Source organism: Rutilus rutilus (assembly GCF_951802725.1).
Source record: "Rutilus rutilus genome assembly, chromosome: 3".
NCBI classification, from domain to species: Eukaryota; Metazoa; Chordata; class Actinopteri; order Cypriniformes; family Leuciscidae; genus Rutilus; species Rutilus rutilus.
This window is the reverse complement of record NC_140211.1, coordinates 15756879-15775449: the sequence shown is the minus strand read 5'-3', so window position 1 is coordinate 15775449 and position 18571 is coordinate 15756879. Positions and strand designations below refer to the sequence as shown.

Below are 18571 nucleotides of genomic sequence, written 5' to 3'. Positions count from 1 at the left end.
CATATTGCATATACATATTGCATGCGTCTGTATGATTTTCACACTATGCGTAACCCGGGCCTGTATTTATGAACCATGAAACCCACCACTCCTAGGACATTAGAAATGAAAAAAAAGTAATGAGAATGTACATTCTGTGTTGGACGGGTGTGTATCAGTGTTGGGTAAGTTACTCCAAAAAAGCAATTAATTGCTAGCTACTGTTTACATTTTCAACAGTGTAAATAGATTACTGTACTAAATAATCTATCTAAAAAGTAGTGCCTTATTTACTAATTACTTTCTAAATCTGATATCAACCTCAACCAGTTGAACAATACAAACTACTACTAAACCTTTAAATATAACGTTAGACAACATTTTTTTAGGTTGTTATAAAAACAGTTTACCAAAAAGTATGTTCCTAGAACGTTAGGAATTTGGGAATAATTGACTGGAGCTTAATTAATTGCAGAAAATTGTGAAATATGTGAAATTGTAATTCAATATTTGCTTTGCAGGTGCTGTAAATTATTATCTACATAGCCTACAAGTATGATTTGCTTAACCCTGGCTTGTAATTGTAGACCTAAAAGGCAACATATTTAGAATTTTAGGAATTTAAATGAATAAATAAAAGAACAAGAATCTATATTCAGTATTGGATGGGTGTTTAGCCAATTCAGTCTATCAAAAAAAAGAAGAACTCTGCCACTTTCTTTGAACATTAGGTCGCCACATGAAAACCGCTTATGATTGCTAAAATGAACGTTCCTACAACATTAGTAATTGTCTAAAAAATAATGAGAACCATACACTAACGTTGGGGTACCGTTCTGTGGTTGGTATTTTTCTGCTGAGTCACGTCGAATAGACGAAGAGGTATTGACGTTGGGAGGATAGAAGGGGGCGTCTCTGATTGGCTCGCCGCTTCGACACGTGAGGCGGTAACTTTCATATGTCTCAACTGGGCATCTGGAAGAAGTTACTCGCGCTTTTGTTTACTCTGAGAAGTATTTCAGAGTACCATTGTAACTTCAAAATGTCTTTCGTAAAAGTTGAGGAGAAAAGTGACTTTTCTTATCACAATTTGCCTTATGGAGTTTTTTCCACGCCAGATAATGTAAGTACACAGTTTACTCAATCCCCAAAATGTCAGTATGTTTGGTCGAAACGAATTACTAAAGTCTTGTTATGCAATGAGATTGTGTTTAACATTATACAACTAAATGATTATCCTTTATTAAATGAATATTATTACTTGCACTTGCAATTCTGTGTGTGTGGACACAGTTGGTTTCAAGGGTCAAGGAACACACTGAAAATCAGGATTCAGAATCTAAAGTAAACCCTCTCTGTCAACAAAGCTTTATTTGGCATGATTGTCAGCATTTTAAAAATTGCCTAAGCATATATAGCATTTAAAGTAGACCGTGCAAAATGATAATACCATTTGTGACCATGTAAACTCCTTTGTACACATTGCTTCCACAGAAGCACAAGATGCTCTTTGGAATATGCAGAAGAACATTATGATTTTTTTTTTTGTGCTGCTGTCATAAAAGCAAAAGAAAACTAAAGGCACTCTGAAATTCATGGCAAAATGTTCTAGTCACAAGATCCTTTCTAACTTGTATAACATATTTGGTTATTATAACAGCCCAGCCGCAGAATTGGCGTAGCCATTGGAGACCAAATTTTGGACCTAAGTGTTATCAAGCATCTTTTTAATGGACCAGCTCTTGGGCCCCACCAGGATGTTTTTGAACAGGTGAGCTTCATCAGTTTAGCTTTGTATTAAATATTATGTGTTATTCTATTCTGCATGCTTACACTTGTTTTTTACCCCCAATCAAAGCCCACACTCAATGCATTTATGGCTCTGGGTTATGACGCTTGGAGAGAAGCGAGAAAGTGCCTCCAGATGCTGCTGGCTGCAAATGAGTCCACGCTGCGTGATGACGTCAGTTTAAGAAGCAGGTAAATGTCCCTCCCACATTATGGAGTCCATTCGTTAGTGTACTTTTTATTGCATATTATTACTATGTATGCACTATATACTGCCTATAATTAAAAAAACAGTACACATTATGCAGCAACATTAAACATTTTAAGTAGTAGTATGCATTTTATTTTATTTATTTGTATCATTATTTATTTTTATTTTATTTAACATTTATTTATTTAAATCAGGAGATGACCTTTAGAAGAGAAGCTGAAGAAAATTTCATTATGGCATTCATTATGGTGTGTGTGTGTGTGTGTGGTCCTGGTAAACCCTACGTTAATAAAGATGGCAATATTTGAAATCCCTGAAATATGGGGACTTTTTTTCTGGTCCCCATGAGGAAAAAAACGTATAAATCATACAGAATGATGTTTTTTGAAAATGTAAAAAATGCAGAAAGTTTTCTGTGATGGGTAAGTTTAGGGTTAGAGTTATAGTGAAGGGATAGAATATACAGTTTGTACAGTATTAAAATCATTATTTCTATGGAATGTCCCTGTAAAACATGGAAACCCAACGTTTGTGATTTTGTGATCTCCAGGGCGTTTGTTCATCAGAGTTCAGCAGTGATGCATATCCCAGCTGAGATAGGTGAGTGTGATGGCCTGTCTTATACTCAAACTTCATATTTCATATCATAGAACCATATTTCATCTATTACTTGTGTTTTATATCAACTCTGCTCCTCAATTAAGATTTAAAGTCGACATGAAATGCCTTTTGTAACTGTTTTACTCCAATTATCATTTGTGTTTCAGAATAAAACAAAATAATCATCTAGAAAAAAATGATGGGCAGGATTTATTTTATCCATAAGTAATTGATGGATCATCACAACATACTAAATTTGTTTTATAGGCAGAGCAAGTTATTGAAGACATTTTTTTACTTTGGAAGAACATACACTCATGAATAATACATAATCAACACTTTCATGCTGACTCTGATGTTAAAACAGTCTTTGACTACTTTATGAATTGGATCGTTTAGGATGCGTCATAAAACTAGTATAATTTATGGTTATGTTCCATAATCACCACTAGAGTGCACTGTTCATTAACTATAGCTTTCAGAGCCATTCAGAAACCTTAAAACCCTTTCTCATGCCATAGAAGATTACAGCTTTTCTTTTTGTGTGTTATTTCTGTATTATTTCTGTATATGTTTTCTGTGTTTTTAATAATCATATAATTTTCCTCAAACATTATGGTTAAAGTTTGTTCTAATAATGTTCTAATTTGTTCTAATTATGCTTAATACTCCTGTAAGAAATGTAAGATTAAAGATCAGAATTCATCATTCATTAAAGCGGCAGACGACAGAACAGCAGTGCACCTTTATAATAAACATAGCAGTATCGTCTGCTGGTGTGGATGCTAATATAGTTATTACATTCTTTATAGTTACCGTTCTTGGTGTGAACGGGCCTTTACATTGACAGAATTTTAATCAGATTCAAAATGTAATCAATAATGAGGTCGTCATAGTATTTGAATACTGAATTCTTGATTGGTCTTTTCTTTCTTGCACTATTTACGCATATAATTGTTTTGAGAGCACATTTAATTAATAAATAAGGACCGATAGCTCCAGATACATAGCCAAATTGATTCTTGAAGAGAGATCAGAAGTTTCTGGATATGGGAAATTTGGAAGCTACTCATATATTTAATTCAGTGTAGTTAATTTAATTTTTGTCAATTTTGTCCTGTCATTCCGCCCCTGAATTATTTTCTTTCTTTCATGAAACTTTCTTCCCCGGCACCGGAGCTCTCAAATCACTTTTAGGAACGTTGCATCAGAATTTGCATAATTTATACCACGTCATTAGTTATCAATTGTCACGTGACCAATTACAAACCTAAAATTGTGAATGAGATTTAAGACCGCGAGGTGGCGGTTATAAGTGAATAACTAAAACAAATTTAAATTTCAGACATACGTATAAAATTCATTTTCTCACACAAAGTGATCATACATGTTAGAAAAAATGGATTAGTTATTAATAATAACTAAGTGACATTTTTCAGTGTAGTGCACCGAAAACAGAATTGAATTCTAACAGATACACGGGGGGACAAATTCAGATTTTTCACTCCTGTCACTACATGTGTTTATTCCTCATTAACCCCCTTACTCATTTTCCTTCATCTTTTATTCTCCCTTCTCTCCAACAGGCGACTACACAGACTTTTATTCATCAAAAGATCATGCCACCAACGTTGGAATAATGTTCCGTGGAAAAGAAAACGCCTTGATGCCCAACTGGTACGTGACAGGCCATTAATATTCCTCACCCTCTTAAATACTAACATCCGAAGCAATCGAGTAGCCGGAAACACAATCACATCATCACCAGCTCCTGCTGACTTCTCATCTTTTGAGTTAGCATTCGAGTTTTAAAGACCCAGCAAAGTTCCTGTAAGTTATTCCCATAAACAGTCTCTTTATTCTTTCCCAGCATACGCCTGTCAGGCTAAATAATGCACCCGCGTATTTTCCAGCTCGCTGTGAAAAACGTATTTTAGCAATAACTCTTCCCTCCAAAACAGAACTGTATTTCTTGTCACATTTTCACTTACAAGGCCCAGAGAGGGGGTTATTCGCCTGGAGACAGAACAAGGACTCGTGTGGAAATGGAAAGGGAAGTTTTTTATTTTTTCAATTTCAGTCACCTACCTGAAGTTCCCCTCGGCTCAGTCAATCTGTCACTGGGACTTTTCAAACGCGAGACACTTCTTCAGGAAAAAATTAGAATTAGTCTGGAGGAAAATGTATAGTTTGTTTACAAAGGCGGGCCTGAGCTGGGGTTTTGTTTTCAGGGTGATTTTTGGAGTAGGATGAAATGTACAAGGTCACCCAGAAGTGTAAATTTTGTCAATATTTACTCACCCTCAAGTCACTCCAAACCCGTTTGCTGGTCTTTTTTTTTTCTGTGGAACAGAACAGTTTTATTTTACATTTTATATTATTATTATTATTATGCTCTTTTCCATACAACAAACCATGACTAAACTCAAAGGTGTCATTTTTCAGAAGAGGAGACAGATATTATTTTACAACTATTAAATTACAACTGCAACCATACAATACAATAATTTGGGGTGATTATCATACATAAAAAAAAACATATTAAATTCAAGCATTATCCTAACTGGAAAAGTATATACATTATTTTAAAAACCAAAAAACAGGAATGATTTGAATTCACCTGCATTGAAAGTATATCTGACCATTTTTATTTTTAAGAAAAAAATGACATGACATTGAATATGTAGAGAATGCTTTTTATTAAGGAAGATTTTTTTATCTGGAAGCCTAAATGCATAATGTTTAAGTAACATAAGTGCCTTTACTCTGAAATGTAAAAGAGGACTTTTATATAAGAATGTTTATTTATATGAAATGTGTGTGTAATAAAAATAAACACAACTGGTTCTGATTAACTCAAATGTGAAGAATGAGATTTAAGAGCAGAGAGGATGATTTTCAGTTAACAGCTGATATTTATAAAACTTGCAATATTTATGAAACCATAAATGCATCAAATAATAAAACGTTGAAAACTACACAACACAACACAACAGTTTTTCTAGATAACTCAGATTATTTTACTTTACTTTCACGACCTATAAATGAGAGAGGTGTTGCTGGTCACATGTTGAGATTAGATAGTTACATGATTAAGAGAAAGAATGGATGTATAGTTTTTTTTCATACACTGAAAGTCAAAATTCTTCATAATATTTTCTTTTGTGTTCTGGAGAGCGAAGAAAGTCATACAGTTTTGAATTGGAACAAAAGAAAGATTATGATGTGTCGTGTTAATGGGAATGACATATTATCCTGTCCTGTAGGCTGAGACTTCCAGTGGGGTATCATGGGAGAGCTTCCTCTGTGGTGGTCTCTGGAACACCAATCAGAAGACCTCAAGGACAGATGAGACCAGATGCAGGTAAAGACATTGGACAAGCTGTGGACTTGTTAACAGAAGTTATTCACCTGTAAAGTAGCTTAGAATTGATACAATTGAAAATAAAATGCATGGTTTCTGTTTGATTGCACATTAAAATGGTATTAAAAATCTTCACAATGTTTTTTTTTTTAATTGGTCCTAAGTTACCCAGCTAACAGGGAACATTCTCAGAACTTTGGATAACGTTCTGGCATTATTATCTCAAAGTTCTGAAAAACATTTTTCCAGTAATGTTAATAGAATGTTCGTTCAAAATTATCTGGTCATTAATAATGTTCTCAAAACATTAGCACAAAAACAGTTTTCTTTGCAAAATATTTTTAGTTTATTTTTGCAGTTAAATGCAAATTGAAATATTCTCTGTTTGAATAATGTGTGGTGTATTAACATACAGCACAGTCAGCACATTAACAAAACACAATATGTGCATTTTTTTTTATTTGCTTCATAGACATCATAGCAATGATTAATGGCGTCATGTTTTATGAAGAACCTCCATGTGGATGATTGGGCTGTTTTGATATTTTCACTTACGTTAAATGATTGCTTTCATTGGTCAGCAAACCCGTGCCGTTCATTATTACAGCCTCACTTGAGAACTGATCTGACATGTTTAAGTGAGAACTATAAATTTGAGGTAAATTCAGTCTGTAATGAACTCTGCTGGTTTATCCATTAAAACAGCTGTAAATCTGTTTGTTTCATAACTATATTTCTCTGTCATTCTCTTTCAGCTCAGCCGCCCATCTTTGGACCTAGCAAACAGCTGGATATAGAGTTAGAGATGGTGAGTAAATGTTTTATGTGATATAGTTCATTAGCTTATTAGTTGAGCATGTTATCATAAGTTCTTGCTGATTCAGTCCTGTGCAGAAAATACTTATATAGATCTCATTCCTTCCCCATTGTTCATTTAAACAAGGCACGTAATCTCAGGAGAAATGTCTTTACAATGAATGTACTTTCAGTGGAAATGTTCCCTAAATGGCACTCAATTTATTGATTTCTCCTTGCAGGTCTCAATGTTTTGCAGCTGATGTTCGATATGCACTGTATTGTATTTGCTCTGAAATGGCTCTAACTGATTTTCTATGCAACAATGAAACATTTGAAAATTGTTTTTCAAACTTTTATACAGATTGCACCAGGTTTGGTGTTTTTCCTGTCACTTTTCCCCCTCTTAAATATAGTCTACAGTGGCTTTGCAATATTTTTGTTCATGTGGTGCAATATCTTATGCAAGTTTTAAGAAAGATGAATGAAGGATGTTTTTGTGTTGTTTTTCAGGCGTTCTTTGTGGGAAAAGGGAACAATCTGGGAGAGCCCATCCCAGTGGAGAAGGCTCACGAGCACATCTTCGGCATGGTGCTTATGAACGACTGGAGTGGTGAGAACCAGCAATATGTTGTCTTCTGCAATACATATTCTCCCACATCATCTTATATGATTTTAAATAAGCTTAAAGTGCTCCATTTATGCTTTTTCTGTTATTAACTTTGATGCAGTGTGGAATACAGCTGTTTGTGAATGTAAAAAGTCTGCAAAGTTTCAAAATATCAAAGTGCACAATAAATGGAGTCCCAAAAGAATGAACCGATTCTGAACTACCTGAAAGGAGTCAAGTAATTGATCACAGAATTTTCATTTTTGGGTGAACAATCTCTTTAATGCCAGCCTATGGTTTTCATTGGATGCCCTCGAATAACATCTACTTTGACCCTCAAACACTAGTTGTAGCTGAGGCTTGGAAGAGTTTGGTTCGTGTTGTCAACATGTCAAGAAGACGCTGGTTTCTGTTCTGCAAGAAGAAATGCACTTTGCATGCACTTCCAAAGGATAATTACTCGCACTCGAATTGATTTGGTAAAACAGTTACTCATTATCGCTGTTAGGGTTAGGGTTTGAATAAAATTCAGATAATAGAATAGCTAAAATTCAGATATGGTAATGGCCGTTTCATTTCCAACAAGCGCTGTAAGCGGTAGACCAATCACAACAGACAGGGCCGTCTGACCAATCAGAGTAGAGTAGGCTTGTGGAAAGGAGGGGTGATGCTGCAATGTATATTATGAGAACATGGAAAAAAGTGTTGGTAACACATCATTTTGATAGTCGCTTTTGAACATAATATCTGCTAACTCTTTTTTTTGTGATGGTCCTCCAACAGGCATTCTACTGACTATAAGTAACGTTGCAACTACATGTCAACTTATTCTAATTCTAACCCTAACCATTCTTCTAATACTCTACTAACACTCTAGTGAGAGTTCGTAGACATGTAGGTGCAATGTTACTTATAGTCAACAGAATGTGTTAAAGGGAACATCAAAATAAAGTGAAACCAAAGTGTTTTTGACCTGCATGTTGGAGACTTTAAAATAGCATAGTACGGCCACTTTAAAGGAAAGGTTTCCTCGCAAAAATTTCAGTTTTGCCATCATTTACTTAATTTTCCCAGTAATAATTTAATACCAGACTGAAATTATATAATAATATCAAAGTGAAATGTAAGGCAGAATCTGTCTGTTGTAAATGTGAGTTGTAAACAGAACTGGATGATGATTTAAGGACAAAAAGAACCCTACAAATATCATAAAGGTAGAATCAGTATGAGATTACAGTATGTAATTACCACAGTCTTGAGATGACAACACGTGATGCTCTATTCTGAGCTGTTCCACATCCTCAGACTGGGAAGTATGCATTTCTATGGCAAAACTATCAACACCTAAATGAATCTTCAGCGGTCAGGTGGTGCACGTAGGAGCTCTCAGAAATTTCCCGTCTTACAAGCGAGGTCATGAACACTTTTTACAAGTTTAAATCTCGTAATTTTGGTATTACCACATAGCATAAATGCACCTATATTCCACATTTTCTAATGCCATACGACAGCTTTGTATGGGAAATAGCAAAGGAGATTTGAGAGTGACTGAAAAACAGGGTAAAATTCCATACAACAATATTATCATGCACTGTACTTGTATGAAGGACTCTTGTAGAGAAGTTCCTATGTCATAAAACCATATTGGTACAAACTTGAAAATCTGACAACCCCTATCTCTTCCCAAACCTACAATGGTTCCTTCTTGAGAACACTAAACACATTGCATTTTTATGAGCCGTTGAGCAGATTTAGAAGATGAGAAACACTTTTAGGCTGAGAAGGCACTGGGTGATGCTTGGTGAAGCACGCATACGTCCATTTACACAGCAGCTGCTTAGCTGTTAAGTTTCCATTCACAGAGTACTGTGTTTTGTAGCAGAGTGAGTAAAACACAAGTCTTTTGACTTTGTAATGGGGAATTGTACCAATTGTATTGTATTTTTGTGCAGTGAACATTGGCTGACATCAGTATGAAAGCATTAAAATCACAAGATGTTTGGAAATCAAATTTGCCCATTTTCAGGATATTTTTATTTACTTTTTTATATTTGCTATTATTTTGCACATGCATTACCGAATGTTTCTGCCCTGTTGCAAAACAGTGAACTATTGTTACAAAACTGCTCTGAGACTTGGTGAAAGATCCAAATGCAGCTTTATCTCAGGATAATCCATAAGAGTAGTCAAGACCAGGCAAATGGTAAAAAACACACTGTAGTCAAAATAATCCAAGAAACAGGCAAACAGGGCAATCCAGGACACAGGCAGAAGCTCAAAACCAAAGGACAGGAATCCAAAGTACAAGTGCTCAGAAATGTGCTCTAATTGAATTTTTCATTAAAAAAATATATTTTTTAATACCAAAATGCATCAATAAGTTGTGCATTTTAGTTGCAGTTTAAAAATGTATTAGTGTTTTTTTTTTTCTTGCATTTCGTTTTTAGAAAACCTCTCTTTCATCTCCAAAGTTACTTCCTCTCCAGCAGCGAGCATTCCTTAGAAATGCTACCTGTCTTCTAGTGAGATTCTGTCAGAATTATGCATAGGGTAGACATCTGTATTTTATATGAGTACAGCTCAGAATATTTAGTCCTGTTTGGAACAGATACTAGAAACTGTCTGTGTACATGCAGATGCAATGACGTCTTGATGGTGCGTATTAGTGTCTCTTTGGCATCTGTTCTGCGTAAGGCCATGAAAAATACTCTGATGCAACAATCTGGATGGGATTTCTGGGTTGTATCAATTTCAGATATATGAATGGATTTGAAACGCAATGAATAAATAAAGAACTGACACAGTAAAGAATATCAGTGTCGTGAGGCGGCAGACTTTATGAAAGCTTGCAGGATATAAATTCAATAATATTGCTCAACGCAATCTAATTTATTTGTCTGGACAAAAGCTTTATAAGACTTACTTTGCTAAGAAATTGTGGGTTGTATAAATAAATTATATTGCACTATAATGCATTATGGTGAAATGCGAGAAATTATGCTGCAGCATATTATTCCTCAAACAAACCAAATGTAGTTTTGGAGAGTTTATCACTAAGATAAGGCTCTTATGCTCTGCTGCAAAAACTTTTAAGCGATCAAAAAAAAATTTAAGCGATCATATATGCACACATATGCCTATGTAGGCTGTAGACGGCAAGGCAGTTCACTAGGTTTTGGAACACAGCTTGTTTGTGCCTGTACAGGGATATGTACAGTGAATAATTGTACATTTTATTTGAAGAAACGAATTGAATTTAGTCGAGGAAGAGGAAATGCCACAATTAATGATCCATCCATACCCGTATTTAGGCAAGAAGCAGAAGAGATAAAGTTTAAAGAGAGAGTAGTGAGAAGCCTGTGTGCATGATCATTTCACTATACAAAAATGGCATACAAATTTCAAATGTAAATGCATCTAGTTGTTCAGGAGACATACATTTAAGATGTTTTCTTACAAAAAATAAAGGATAAAGGGACCAAATAATATTTTTGCAGTTTTTGAAGAAAGTTTGAGTGGTGTTTTTCCCTGCAAACCTTACTTCCACAATACCAGTGCATGATTTGTATAGATTTCTTGCTGTAGTGTTTTTTTCTCTCTGTTGTTGCAGCTCGGGATATCCAGGCTTGGGAATACGTTCCATTAGGTCCATTCCTGGGCAAGAATTTCGGGACCACCATCTCTCCCTGGGTTGTTCCCATGGAAGCACTGATGCCCTTCGTTGAACCCAATCCTGTCCAGGTAAATTGGGTTAAAGGTAGGGTCGGCAGTTTTTTTCTAAACATTTTTTTTCCAAATTTGTTTAAACTTTCTTTATATACCAATACATAATTACAGTGTAAGTACTCTGAAAAAGAGAGTATAAAAATCGAGTGTCTCTAGTCCTCTCAGGGCGCAATAAACACAGCTACTTATTTCCATTCGGAACGAATGAAATGATTGGCTGGGCGACTGTCACTCTCCCTCGCTACCATGGCTACCACCCCTGCTGCTAGGAGCTGCCCACATGCGCGCACCCGTTTGACTCGAGGAGGCGAAGAGGCATGGAGAGAGGCACGGAATCTAGGAAGAATCACAATAATGGCAGAGAAAGAGAAGTCAAAATTCCCAGTACCTGCATATACAGTCAGCAAAGGCAAACAAGGCAAAAAAAGGAACTAATAAGGTAGAAAGGTAGGCTACTTGTCACCTGAGTGTAATGTTAGTCCTCATCAGAGCCAACAGTGCTTTCATCGTGGAAGCTCTTACATGCAAAACACCGTATATGTTATGAATCTTACACGAAATTCACCTTCATCACAGTGTAACTGATGGTAATGGGAAAACGTGTATCAATGCAACCTGTTTTTAGCTTTGCCTTATGTTACTAGCTAGTTACCGAATCAAACTCAATATATTTTAAACTTTACCAGTATCGATATGCTAGCTTGATAGTGAGTACTAACAGCCATGTTAGTTGTTTATGTTCATAATGATAAAGTTAGGTATTTTATTACATGTGATTCTGACATGATGTCACTACATGCGCTGGCAAACGCGTCCTCCTCCAGCTGAGCGGTCGGCATCGCGCGTTCATGTGTTTTGGGGGCGTGGCTTTGGAAGGAGCCCAGAAGGGAGGGGGTGGGAGTGAATGGAATAAGAAGCTGTGTTTATTGCAGTCCTGAGAGGACTACAGACACTCGATTTTTATACTCTCTTTTTCAGAGTACTTACATTTGAATTATTTATTGGTATATAAAGACAGTTTAAACAAATTTAGGAAAAAGTTTTTTAGAAAAATCCTGCCTACCCTGCCTTTAATTGTATAAATATTCTGATAATGAAATGACACTGTAAATTCAGACAGTTATTTGTTAAAATGAGTAAAAAAACAACAAAATTACTCTGGCGTGCATGCACAATACACTGGCTTGTTTTTTGGCCAAGATTTGAGTACAGATGTATAAGGGCCATACCATCAACATAATTTTCATATAAATGCTGTTCTTTTGAACCTTCTATTCAGCGAAGAATCCTGAAAAGAATGTATCACAGTTTCCACAAAAAATATATTAAGCAGCGCAACTGTTTTCAACTTTGATAACAAAAAGAATTGTTTCTTGAGCAGCAAATCATATTAGAATGATTTCTTGATCATCTGACCCTAAAGACTACAGTAATTATGTTGAAAATTCAGATTTGAGTTAACTTTTTAAAATATATTTGAATAGAAAACAGTTATTTTAAATTGTACTAATATTTCACAATATTTCAGTTTTTACTGTATTTTTTATATACAAAAGATTCTTGGTGAGCATCCTTCTTTCAAAAATGAAAACCTTTACAAAAAGCCTTATAAGTGGCTGATTTGGATCTCTCTACATAGACAACAGCTCTGTGTCACGCAAACTGCCCTTCTTCATGCAAAATGGATGGGTGTCTTTAAAAGGCAGCATAATTATGCTTACTCTTGGTAGCAGCCCTTTGCGATCATGTTTGTGTTGCCTTTGAAATGCGGCCTACATAGGCTTTGGACAAAGTACCCGATTAGCACCTAAGGAAGGGCCATTGCACCCATTATCTTTAAAAATGATAGTCATAGTTTGAATTTATTAAACTTTCCAGTCCTGTTACAGCTCTGAGGAACGGACACGTCATCATCACAGACGTCAGAGTACAGACTTTGCATATAAGCGGGAAATGAGGCGTGCTAAAGGCAATTCTTTGAGTTAACTACTTTCTTCTTTCTGTAAAAAACCAAACCGCTATAAGTGAATGAGGCAAAAACACATCTTTATTCTCTTTTAGGCATTCATTTGTTAGATCAGTGATTCTCAATCGGTGGGTCGCCACCCAAAAATGGCTTGCAGGTCTGTTCTGATGCTTATTTTCTAATGCCATTCTTTTTTAGGAGTTCAACATGGACTTTTTAACAGGGGATAAGGATGTAGTTTTAGCATCTACAAGCAGGGCTATCTGGACCAAGCAAACCAGACAAAACATTGACCTCTTGATGCAAACATTGAATTCAGATGAGTCTCCATATATTGGCCAAGATGTGCACTTACAGTTTTTCTCGATTGCTTAAACACATTTCTTGAAACTATGCCTTGTATTCTCAAAACAGTAAACACAAATCCATAACATCTCACCCAGTTCCCCAAACATCCTATTTTCAGGTCAAAATGAAGCTCTACACCATTCACTCTTGCTGAAAAACCAAACTTTGCCCTCAGACATCACACACAAGCCCTCACAAACACACACACTACAACATAGTCTCACACACTGGTGCAATAAATTCAAAACAACATTTCCAAAACTGGTAAGTTATGTTGCTTGTGGCAGTCTGAAGTACATCTACCTGTTTTTCTCCCGGAAGGTTCTTATGATCGATGTAACGATGAAGCGACTCAAGTTTGGCCTTACTCGTAGCCCAGCCTCCCTCATAGTCATACCATGGACAAAGACATGGGCAACTAGAGTGGCACGAATTTCATCCGAGACTTGTCTCCTTGCCCTTCCTCCTCCTCCTCCTCCTCCTCCTCCTCCTCCTCCTCCTCCTCCTCCTCCTCCTCCTTCATGTCTTTCTGGATCCATTGTTCCAAAACTGAATGAACTGACTCCGGCCCTTTTATCTAAATTGAAGTTCCTGATTGGTATGTGATAAATTTAGACTCTTTGTGTTTCCACTTGGGTAATTGCGTGCTAATTTAGCTGAAGCTGTGCTGACTTGAGTGAACAATATTTTGAATGCTAGTGCTTCAGGTCACGTGACATGCCAGTGGCAGCTCCTGCCAGCCAGCTGAAGATTGAACCCCTGCTGCAACATGGTGTCGGCAATGAGAAATGAAGGGATTTGTGTGTAGACTTTTGCAGTGACAGTTCACTAAATCTGACTCATGTGTCAAAACAGGGGATAGTGTTTATAGTTTAGGGAAATGGGTGTGCTTTTTGATAAATGGCGTTATGGTTTTGAAATTTTAGTTCAAAACCCTGGTTATAGTGTTTAAGCAAGAAAAACTGTAATATTTGGTGGGATTTTTCTAATGTTTTTATTTTTATTTTTTATATTTATATAATTTTAGGACCCTGTGCCTCTTCCATACTTGTGTCACGATGACCCCTACATGTTCAATATCAACCTCTTTGTCACTGTGAAAGGTATACATAATCTTATCTGTAACATCTGTCTGTCATTGTGCTTCTTTTGCACATGTGACACTTTTTATCTTTAAGTGCTCAGTCTCGTTTTCTTCCTCATTTATTTCTCATCTGGCCAGGTGAGGAGATGCAAGAGGCCGCCACCATTTGCAAGTCTAATTTTAAGGTAAGAGATGTTTTGCATTTATTTTGCGTTTATACTTTGCTGTTTCCAACAGTAACAAACTCATACTGACAAGTAGGGATGCACCATTACCACTTTTTCCTGAAGGCTGAATACCAATACTTTTCATTTAGTACTTGCCTATACCGATACCTGTATATTTATTGCATTTGTAACTTTTAATTATATTAGGTAGAGAAAGCAAAATAATATGAATAATTTTCATTGGTTTAATTTTTGTTTAGCAAATAACAAAGTTATTTTCATGCTTAATTATGCCTGTTAAAAGGTATTATACATGCTTCTGTTACTTTCACTGTTCATTCTATTGCTCTATTATATTTGATCTTTCATTTAATAGCACAGCACGTATTAAGAGCTGCTTCAGCAGGGTTCAGTGCTAAGGATTTTTTTTCTACTGGCTAGGAAACTCACCAAGACGGGCGTTTTTACATAATTTTGTGTGAACTTGTCAGTTCAAATGCAAGTAGATGTGAAAGAGAATTCAATTAAGTATTCAAGAACTTTCTGAGACACGGCTTTCTGGGTGCGTGCTTCAGATGTGTGCGTCCTGTAATAATATAGGGAATCACTCGTTATACATAAATCACGTAACAATTCATGGTTTTACTTACATATACGATTTATTTTTAATCCAAATGACACGTGTGCTAAGTGAGTGATCAGCAATAAAGAGCAAGTAACAGAAGTGCGCACACTCTCTCTCTCTCTCTTTACCGTCAGTTAACGTTAGTAATATGTGATAAAATAAAAAAAACTTTCCAGCGATTTCTGTGGAAAAGGGATGCGCTCGACAAACTTGTGGGTCTATGTCGCTGTGTGCTTAATCCACTCCACGTGTTTCGCTTATCAGCTTGTGCACAGCAGCTACATACAGTACAGTAGGTGTAAATATTTAATTTGTTTACCATTCTATTTATTCGATACATTTAGTGCTCTCTGTTTGCTCTGTTGTCTGTGTTTCTTTGTCACAAGCACCGTATTCTACACGCTGTGTTATATCAGTTGTTGGTATCGGAGCATTTTAATGAGTACGAGTATTGTACACGAGTGCAGTATCGGACCCTACTGCATCCTTACTGACAAGTGACAAGTTACTCTTACTGTATCCATATGATTATACATGAAGTTCCCTGGAAAAACTCCAGCACAAGCCAGATGGAAAGAAAATGCGTAGAGGAATGGCAATGAAAATTATACTACACAAATATTCTGACTGGTTGGCCAACATATTGTAAGCATGTTGTCATGCTGTGGGACAAGAAACAGCAAAGTACTGAAAACGTGGGTCAGAAAATATTTTAGCATTTTTATTTGATCACCCTTTGAACCCTTTAGAGATTATTTTTATCCCAACTGGGATTGTTTTTGGTGTCTTTGTCTTTCTATAAATACATCTGTGTATGTGTGGTTTTGCATCTGTTTGCCTCGCCATAAATTGCCCTGTGCAAGATTTGCAACTTTGCACCATTGCCTGATTTGCATAACTCCATTAGTGAATCAGGCATTAAAGCAACACAGGCTGTGCAGTGCAAATAAACAAAGCAATTCATTCTTAGTGAACCCCGCCTCTATCTCTCAGCGCCTGCTCCGTGTGTTATCAGTTCTGGGAAAAACCCATTCCGTTGCAGAAGACAGAAGAGATTACGCCATTCTTTCACATACAGAGAAAGACATTTTCTCTATTTGTAATAGACACCAGCTGCTTGTAATGAGTTGTGGTTCTTCACAGTACATGTACTGGTCCATGAAACAGCAGCTGGCACACCACACAGTCAACGGCTGCAACGTCAGAGCGGGCGACCTGCTGGCATCTGGCACCATCAGTGGACCGGTACGCGTGTGTGTGCAAGCATGTCATTGATATAGAGTATATTAAAGAAACAGTTCACTCGAAAAAGAAAGTCTGCTGTCTCATGATGGGCCTAAAGAGACAAATTTGTTATGTTATGACCTTAAACATTTTTTTTAAATGAATTAATTCATGTAGACATACTTGAAACCACATTTACATATTTATTTTATTTCAGTCTGTTAAATTAGTAACTGTTATGCCATAATTCACTTTAATTATTCAATTTAAATATAATTATTTATAATAATTTTACAACCATTTATTAATTTCAATAACTGCACATTGAAGCCACATTCATATTTAGTTTTATTTAAATCTGTTATATTAGTAAATTGTATAATTAACTTGAATTATTAAATTAATAATAATTAAAAAAAAATTTATTTAAGTAACTACACTGGAGACAACAGTTATATTTTCTTTATTTTGATATGTTATATTCAGTAAATAATATAATAATTAACAATAATTATTAAATGTAATTATTTATTAATAATACATCTCATTTCAATCTGTTAAATTCAGTAAATAATATAATAATTAACTAATTATAATTTTTTCTATAATTATTAATTATAATACAACTAATTTCAGTAAATAAACTAAGACATTTATATTTTTTAGATTATTTCAATCTTTTAAATTTAGTAAATAATATAACTTAACTTATGTAACTTTAATTATTCATTTTAACTATAATTGTTTATAATAGTAATATGTCAAGCTTGTTTGTTTTCTGAAAGAAAAAAATAAACTAACTAGTATATTTCTGCACAGAGCTGTATTGTACAGTACTGACACTGTGTTTGTGTGCACAAAGGATCCAGAGAGTTTTGGCTCTATGCTGGAGCTCTCATGGAGAGGATCCAAGACTATTGACCTCGGCAATGGAGAGACAAGGACCTTTTTGAAGGATGGAGATGAGGTCACTCTCTCAGGTGGGCTTTTAGAGACTGTGTGCGTGTGCATGTTTGAGGGTTTCTGTCACATTAGTTTTACCTGTTGTTGAGTTGGAGAGCTATAAGTTGATAGAAATGTGATCCCTATTGCTCTTTGCTAAAGGATATGAACTCTCTCTCTCTGTGCAGGTTATTGTGAGGGCAGTGGCTATAGAGTGGGATTCGGTCTGTGTGAGGGGAAGATCCTTCCTGCTCTGCAACAGTGAAGCACCTCTCTTGCTCTCCCTCCCTACTGTAAGCCAGACAAAACACATGGCATCTATAGTATTATTCATCCTCTAGTATTCATAACCTGTTTAAAACCGATTTAAAGGTCTTTAGGACTTTTAAAAATTACGTTAATCTCTTTTTACACCTGTAATCTGGTGAATTTCTGGGTGAATCAGGATTCATTAAGAAAAAAATGCAGGACGGGACTTGATTTTGTACATCGGAACTGGTTGGATTGTGAAAAGTGGGTGTTACATATCACTATGGAGGAGCTGAAATGTATAAGTGATTGTCAAAAGTTTTCTATAGATAACTTTTGTGATCTTGAGAAAATGATGGAAAAGCAGTCTTCATGGGCTTTAAAGCAATTCAGCTAGTTACTGCAGAAGTGACACACATGAAATGGTTTGTTATTCTGTGTTATTGAAAAATAATTCAATAAAGTTACTGATTCCTTTTAAAATGTCCTAAGTCATGCTTTTATTTTGTAACATAATGTCCATAAAACATATGCATGTTGCTGAGCTAATCACTCAATACAATACAATAAAATGCATCGCACCACTAAAATGTAATACTAATACTTTCATTTTTTACTTTCTTTGTATTGACTGAATGAATATATTGTATATAATCTATTATAACAAAATGTTATAGTTGTTGCAAACTCATGACACATTAAATGCAACCTTAAAGTCTAGGATTCAACCAGCATTGTTCTTGCTGGAGTTACAGGGAGTTACAGTTGTCAGAGACTCTCAAACAGGTACAGTGAAAAATGCTCCCAAACGGAGAGATTGACTGACAGGTCACTTTGTCTTTGTTTGCAGTTTTGAATAGGATCAGCACAGCATTAATGAGCCTTCTCAAGCT

At 35.7% G+C, this 18571-nt stretch overlaps 1 protein-coding gene across 1 annotated transcript; it reads left to right on the top strand.

Moving 5' to 3' along the window:
• The first annotated feature begins 907 nt into the window (after window positions 1–907).
• fah (fumarylacetoacetate hydrolase (fumarylacetoacetase)) lies at window positions 908–18270 on the top strand. Its single transcript, XM_084403535.1, has 14 exons — window positions 908–1102; window positions 1640–1750; window positions 1838–1959; window positions 2529–2578; window positions 4165–4255; window positions 5845–5942; window positions 6698–6750; window positions 7251–7350; window positions 10958–11088; window positions 14415–14490; window positions 14610–14656; window positions 16407–16508; window positions 17350–17467; window positions 17618–18270. Exons 1-14 carry the CDS (start codon window positions 938–940, stop codon window positions 17692–17694), a joined length of 1341 nt encoding a protein of 446 aa, XP_084259661.1. The 5' UTR covers window positions 908–937; the 3' UTR covers window positions 17695–18270.
• The last annotated feature ends 301 nt before the right edge of the window (window positions 18271–18571 follow it).